At 41.7% G+C, this 8,099-nt stretch overlaps 1 protein-coding gene across 1 annotated transcript; it reads left to right on the top strand.

Moving 5' to 3' along the window:
• The first annotated feature begins 1,060 nt into the window (after window positions 1-1,060).
• LOC120038972 (dendritic cell-specific transmembrane protein-like) lies at window positions 1,061-6,334 on the top strand. Its single transcript, XM_038984498.1, has 5 exons — window positions 1,061-1,460; window positions 4,161-4,833; window positions 5,247-5,365; window positions 5,943-6,153; window positions 6,326-6,334. Exons 1-5 carry the CDS (start codon window positions 1,090-1,092, stop codon window positions 6,332-6,334), a joined length of 1,383 nt encoding a protein of 460 aa, XP_038840426.1. The 5' UTR covers window positions 1,061-1,089.
• The last annotated feature ends 1,765 nt before the right edge of the window (window positions 6,335-8,099 follow it).

Genomic DNA, 8,099 nt, shown 5'->3' with positions numbered 1-8,099 from the left:
TAACGTTAGCTGGCTAACAGTACACTTTAACTTGACATTAGGTTTATGCAGTTTAACTACGCAATATATTTTTTTTAAAGCAGGTTTTAACACGATTACCTATACATACTGACCAGCTCCAATAGACAAACGCGTGCTATATGGCAGACCAATCCAAACTCATCTCTCGGCATGTTCAGCCCACTCATTATCTCAGCCAATCATGGCTAGCTGGAAGGTTTCTCGCTTTCTCTGTGGCTAAACCAACTAGGCGCGTAATTTACCACTTTTATTTGTATTTACAGATGGCATACAAGTTTGATATTAAGGCACATGAATGTTCACATGTTCGAGAAGGCATTTCTGCCGAAAAACGCATTTTGATAAAAATATATTTTTTATGTTCAAACAGCTCTCCTGTGAAGTCGTGACTTGCGACATTCGCCTAGTTTCCTGAATCGGGTCACATATGCTATATGGAAATAGGTAAATGCCACAATATATTTTTTGAATTGTTTCTTGTTTTGAGACAAATTACATTAATATCCTACTTTATGTGTTTCTTTGTGAACTAGCCTTTATGTGTTTCTTTGTATATTGTGGCATTTACCTATTTCCATATAGCATATGTGACCCGATTCAGGAAACTAGGCGAATGTCGCAAGTCACGACTTCACAGGTTGTTGTCAATAGACACTACAGAACGAATGATAAAGGCTACTGATCTAGAGTTGATTTGTCATACAATTAAGGAAGTGGTATTTCCCTAGCTAAGTTATCAGTTGTCAAGACATGCTTTTCTCTGCGTCTTGAAGTTGGAACCAAACCAAGACATCCTCCCACAAACCATTACAGCAATACACAACAGACCATTACACACATCATTACAGGACATGACATGTCAAAACCTGCTTCTATGATTGGATTAGTGCAATTATGGTTAGGCGATTCACATACTGTTCCTTTAAAAGCAGTCTGACAGTCAAAGAGAGGTAGCGTCAGAGTGAAGAGGAGTGTGCCACTGGATCTTATTTCACTTATTTCTCCATATTATTTTGCTCTTCATTTTGGACCTGTTCTCCAAACCCTCAACCTGCTCCTCCTACTACAATGCCATCCCAATTTGAGAGGCTGGCTCTGTTCCGGGTCTGGTCCACGATGGTCCTTCTCTACACCTCGGACCACAGGAAGGGCTGGAGACATATCCTCCTCCACTTCCTCAGCTGCCTGACCCTGAGCCTGGCCTTGGGAGGGGCCCTCCTACTGGGCCTCTACTTCTCTCTGAACTACAGCCTAGTGGTGTGTGGAGTCACTTCAGGCTGCTGCTCCCTCCTGTTGACGGCTGGCCTGTTCTGTTCCAAGAGAGTCCGCTGCTTCTCCTTGCTGTTCCTCATCTCCTGCACTATGGAGCAGGGCAGGAACCTGCTTCTGACGGCAGGCACTGGGCTGGTGATCCTCTGGAATGTCCAGAACACCTTAAGGTGGGTTAGGGTAAGGGGTTAGGCTTAGAGTAAGGGTTAGGTTTACACTCTTTAGAAATATGGCAACGGTTAGGGTACAAATTGTTCCCTTGGGTACGAAAAGATCAAAATACTGTACATGTCATGTACATTCAGAGGTCAAATTCAAACAAAATAACATTTTATTTGTCACATGCGCTGAATACAACAGGTGTAGCCCTAACCATGAAATGCTTATTTACAAGCCCTTATTAACCAACAATGTAGTTTTAAAGAAAAGAGTTTAGAAAATATTTACTAAATAAATGAAAGTGAAAAATTCTAGTAACACAATAAAATAACCATAATGAGGCTATATACAGGGGGTACCAGTACAGAGTCAATGTGCGGGGGTACAGGTTAGTCAGGGTAATTTGTACATGTAGGTAGAGGTAAAATGTAGTCATAAAGTCATTTTAAAATCAGCAGATGTCACAAAGTGCTTGTACAGAAACCCAGCCTAAAACCCCAAAGTGCAAGCAATGCAGATGTAGAAGCACATCTAAGCTTATTCATCACATAACCATTTGATGTTGCCAATTATTTTAATGATTATTTCATTGGCAAAGTGGGCAAACTTAGGCAGGAAATGCCCACGACAAACAGTGAGAAATTATATTCATGCATTAAAAAAAACAAATAATGAAAGAAAAACAGTGCAAGTTTGAATGTTGTAAAGTTAGTTTGGGAGAGGTGGAAAAATTACTGTTAACGATCAATAAGGACAAACCTCCTGGCATTGACAACTTTGATGGAAAGCTACTGAGGATGGTAGCTGACTCTATAGCCACTCCTATCTGTCATATCTTTAATCTGAGCCTAGAGGAAAGTCTTTGTCCTCAGGCCTGGAGGGAAGCCAAAATAATTCCGCTACCCAAGAGTGGTAAAGTGACCTTTACTGGTCCTAACAGCAGACCTATAAATTTGCTGCCAGCTCTTAGCAAACTGTTGGAAAAAATTGTGTTTGACCAAATACAATGCTGTTTCTCTGTAAACAAATGAACAACAGACTTTCAGCATGCTAATAGAGAAGGGCACTCAACATGTACTGCACTGACACAAATGACTGATGATTGGTTGAAAGAAATTGATAATAAGAAGATAGTGGGAGCTGTACTGTTAGATTTCAGTGCAGCCTTTGATATTATTGACCATAACCTGTTGTTGAAAAAACTTACGTGCTATGGCATTTCAACCTCTGCCATATCGTGGATTGGCTATCTATCTAATAGAACTCAAAGGGTTTTCTTTAATGGAAGCTTCTCTAATGTCAAACATGTAAAGTGTGGGGGCAGCTCTCTAGACCCTCTACTCTTTTCTATTTTTACCAATGACCTGCCACTGGCAATAAACAAAGCCTGTGTGTACATGAATGCTGATGATTCAACCATATACGCATCAGAAACCACAGCTAATGAAGTCACTGAAACTTAACAAAGAGTTGCAGTCTGTTTTGGAATGGGTGGCCAGTAATAAACTGGTCCTGAACATCTCTAAAACTAAGAGCATTGTATTTGGTACAAATCATTCCTTAAGTGCTAGACCTCAGCTGAATCTGGCTGTTGAACAAGGTGAGGAGACTAAATTACTTGGCGTTACCTTAGATTGTAAACTGTCAAAACATATAGATTCAATGGTTGTAAAGATGAGGGGAGGTCTAGAGGTAATAAAGAGATGCTTTGCTTTTTTGACACCACACTCCAAAAAGCCAATTCTGCTCTAGTTGTCTAATCTTGAATGTTGTCCAGTCGTGTGGTTCAGTGATGCAAGGAAGGATCTAGTTAAGCTGCATTTGCTCTTCATTGTAATCAGAGGGCTGATATTAATACTCTACTATACTATACTATACTCTCTATAGTCTCTCTTGGCTAAGAGTTGAGGAGAGACTGACTGCATCACTTCTTTTTAAAAGAAATATGAATGCGTTGAAAATCCCAAATTGTTTGTCAACTGACACACAGCTCTTGACACACACACGTATCCCACCAGACGTGCCACCAGGGGTCTTTTCACAGTCCCCAAATACAGAACAAATTCAAGAAAAGGTACAGTATTATATACAGCCATTATTGCGTGGAACTTCCTTCCATCTCATATTGCTCAAATAAACAGCAAACCTGGTTTCAAAAAACAGATAAAGCAACTCCTCACAACACAACGCCTCTCCCCTATTTGACCTAGATAGTTTGTGTGTATGCATTGATATGTAGGCTACGTGTGCCTTTTTAAAAATCTATGTAGTTCTGTCCTTGAGCTGTTCTTGTCTGATGATGTTCTGTTTTTTTTTCATTCTGTATTATGTTTCATGTTCTGTGTGGAACCCCAGGAAAAAGTAGCTGCTGCTTTTGCAACAGCTAATGGGGATCCTAATAAAATACCAATTGTAAATAAGAATTTGTTCTTAACTGATTACCTAGTGAAAGGAAGGTTAAACTAAAAACAACTTAGTGCGTTCTTTGTTGAAGAGCTATGAAAGTTATTTATTTAGATCCATGTGGTTAAGACGAGTCGAGTTAAACATCACAACTCTGCAAATATTTTCAAAAAATATCTGTCAAATAATTTGCATTCAGGGAAATCTGGTCACAAAGCAAACAGCGCAAGGAAACATTTTAATTCCATCTGTAATTTTTTTTTATCCATCCATTTAGTAATCAATTTATTCATCCATTCATTCATCAGAAACCTCAGAGAGGTGTCCAGCAGTCTGTTGTGTAACCTGGAGAAGAAGAGAGTGTTGTTGGATGTCAGTCCAATAGATAACTATGTCAGACTGCTGAGGTGGGTGGGTGAGAAGCTCAACACGTTCATGGACATTGGAGTTGTCAAATACGAGTCATCGTTCACCGTCGAACCCAAAGTTGAGTCCAACGATCTGACGGTGAAACTTCAGGATGCTGTCCGGACACTGAACACAACAACGAAGAGCGCTGAGGTGAGCATCGACCTGGTGATGGCTGTGTTCCAGAGAGCAGTCCCGGCACTAGGGGTCACCCTGGTCATCATCACCACTACCCTGTTCCTCAGAAATTACTTCTTCAACCTCAAGTACCAGAACACTTTCATCACCAGCAGGTTTATTAGATACGATGATCAACAGAGAGCTGAGGGGAAGCCCTACCTCCTCCCTCTGAGCCCAGAGGAGGCAGATGAGTTCCGCTCTATCCCCTCTGTCAGCTTCACACGGAGAGAGGGCTACACCGTGCTCTGGTTCCTGGTTCCAATGCTCACCCACCTCCCAACCTGGCTCTTATTCATCTCCCTGGACGCACTGCTTTACTGGCTCATTCTGATTATCAACAAACACCTTCTGGAACTGGAACCATTCAGCATTAACCTAAAGATGAACCTAAACGTGAGTAGAACTGAAACCATTCAGCAACTAACCTAAAGATAAACCTAAACTTTGTAATGCTTGGAGGTTCAGAAAACCGTACAATGTCATGTCGGTACAATTGTGTATATATATATATATATATATTTACTTTACTTTAGTTTATTTATTAAATATTAAATATTTTCTTAACTATATTTTCTTAAAACGGCATTGTTGGTTGAGGGCATTTGACAAATACAATTGTACTTAATTTTATTTGAAATGTTTGATTTTAATAGGATGATAGAACGTCTTGGTAACACTTTAATGAGATACTCCTCGAGAGATGGTTTAAAACCTACATAATTCCAGCTCCAACCCTAACCCTAATGCTAGCTAGGTTAGGTCAAAGGCTGGCATCAATCTCTTTTTATCTCTTTCCCATTCATCAGGAAGACAACAGCATCGTGTTTATCCCTCTCCCAGGGGGAGTCATCTTGGAGGATTTCTCCTACACCTACACCCTCTTTCAGGAGGATTGCCTTCCCCAGCCCTCCCTGCTCCTCTCCAGGTCTGTGTTCGCCTGTTATCTACGTGTCCTTGACCGATGGGCTCCCGAGTGGCGCAGTGGTCTAAGGCACTGCATCTCAGTGCAAGAGGTATCACTACAGTCCCTGGTTCGATTCCAGGCTGTATCACAACCAGCCATCATTGGGAGTCCCATAGGGAGGCACACAATTGGCCCAGCGTCATCTGGTTTAGGGTTTGGCTGGAGTAGGCCTTCATTGTAAATAAAAAAGTCAGTTCTTAACTTATTTGTTAAACAAATAAAAACATAACATTCATTAAGATGCTAAATATTTTTCTCATCAAATTAAGTTTATGTAATATAGACTGTATCTCAGAAATATCCAAACTACTTTAAAAGCACTGCAAATTACCTAGACCCATGTTGGCATATAAAAACATATTTTGGGACTGTTCAAGTTCAGTTTGGGACAGTTGAAATTGCACTTCGGGACGGTACCTGTACGGTGACAAAAGAAGGTAGTTGCGAGTACTGTCTCCAGGTCTGTGGTCGGCCTGTCTGTTATACACTGGTCCTAGACCTGATAACCCTAATCCCAACCCTCCCTGTTCGTCTCCAGGTCTCTGGTCCCCCTGTCTGTTATCCTGGTTGTTCTACTGGTCCTAGTCCTGCTGTCTGCCAAGATGGGTCAGCTCAAACTACTGGTCTCAGAACAGTTCTACAACGACAACGCAGACCAGAGGGTGCAGCAACTCCATGCTAAGATCAGCCACAAAAGAGCCAAGATGAGGCCTCCAACGAAGAAGTCTCTGCTGAGACTGCTAAAACAAGTACGGGTTCAATCATATTAGCTTCCTATAACTTTATTTGTTTCATAACTTCATATCATATTAGCTTCATGTAACATCTTATTTTAGCTTCATATAACTTAATGGATACTTTGGGATTTTGGCCCAGAGTCAGATGAACTCGTGGAGACCATTTTTATGTCTCTGCATGCAGTTTGAATAAAGTTGCTATCTAGCGTTAGCGCAACTGCTAACTAGCGTTAAAACAATGACGTCCATGGTCAAAACAAATCTAATTTTATTTGTCACATGCACTGAATACAACAGGTGTAGACCTTACAGTGAAAATGCTAACTTACAAGTCCTTAAACCAACAATGTAGTTTTATGAAATTACCTAAAAAGAAAAGGAAAAAAATACAAAAATAATAAAAAATTACAATAATAAAAAATGTAAATACTAAAAATTAAATACTGAAAATAAATCAAATAATTAAAAAGTAAGAGATAAGAATTACAAATAGTTCAGAGCAGCAGTACATGTAGTACATGTAGTAGAACAGGGAGTACAGGAGGGGACTGAGCACGCACCCCTGAGGGGCCCCTGTGTTGAGGATCAGCTTGGCTGATGTGTTGTTACCTACCCTTACCACCTGGGGCGGCCCATCAGGAAGTCCAGGATCCAGTTGCAGAGGGAGGAGTTTAGTCCCAGGGTCCTTAGCTTAGTGATGAGCTTTGAGGGCACAATGGTGTTGAACGCTGAGCTGTAGTCAATGAATAGCATTCTCACATAGGTGTTCCTTTTGTCCAGGTGTGAAAGGGCAGTGTGGAGTGCAATAGAGATTGCATCATCTGTGGATCTGTTGGTGTGGTATGCAAATTGGAGTGGGTCTAAGGATAATGGTGTTGATGTGAGCCATGACCAGCCTTTCAAAGCATTTCATGGTTACTGACGTGAGTGCTATGGGTTGGAGGTCATTTAGGCAGGTTACCTTAGTGTTCTTGGACACAGGGACTATGGTGGTCTGCTTGAAACATGTTCATATTACAGATTCAGACAGGGAGGGGATGAAAATGTCAGTGAAGCAAGCACCATTTAGCCTTTAGCTAGGCCAATATACCAGCTAATTATAGGGCTACAATATCTCTTTTGCCAATTGGCCTGGACCCTTTATTGTCGACACGGAGCCCCGCCGATCCATCACGACTGGACTGCCGACATGATCGCCCGATGTGATCTGAAACAGGCTATTCTGTTACGATGTCAACAAAGAACCAGCTGCTAGCCCCGGCCCGCTAGCTTTTCTGAACGCTGTGTCCCCTGCTCGCCTAGCGTAGTAGTGACTACCAAACAGCACCCTGACTCCCCTATTGCTGCTCTTTTGACCCTATTATCACTTGGCTCCACAGCTGATGCCCCCTGGACTGTTTCAATAACACGGTACCTAATTTTGTTTACCTGTCGGACCCAGCCTCGAACTCAGGTCCTGTGTGTACCTAACTGACCATCTCTTCCTATTCATCGCCATTTACCCGTTGTTGTCTTAGCTCTCCTGATCAACACCTGTGATAGCTTTATGTCATACTATTCAGATCTGTGCCCAAACAGTTTGAGCTTCTACTTTTTAAAATCCACCTTTCCAGAAATAAGTCTCTCACTGTTGCCGCTTGTCATAGACCCCCCTCAGCCCCCAGCTGTTCCCTGGACACCATATGTGAATTAATTGCCCCCCATTTATCTTCAAAGTTTGTACTGTTAGGTGACCTAAACTGGGATATGATTAACACCCCGGCCATCCTACAATCTAAGATAGATGCCCTCAATCTCACACAAATTATCAAGAAACCTACTAGGTACAACCCTAAATCCGTAAACACGGGCACCCTCATAGATATCATCCTGACCAACCTGCCCTCTAAATACACTTCTGCTGTCTTCAACCAGGATCGCAGCGATCACTGCCTCATTGCCTGCGTCCGTAATGGGTC

The sequence above is a fragment of the Salvelinus namaycush genome, unplaced genomic scaffold (assembly GCF_016432855.1).
Source record: "Salvelinus namaycush isolate Seneca unplaced genomic scaffold, SaNama_1.0 Scaffold245, whole genome shotgun sequence".
Taxonomy (NCBI): Eukaryota; Metazoa; Chordata; class Actinopteri; order Salmoniformes; family Salmonidae; genus Salvelinus; species Salvelinus namaycush.
This window is presented reverse-complemented; position numbering and strand designations above follow the sequence as displayed.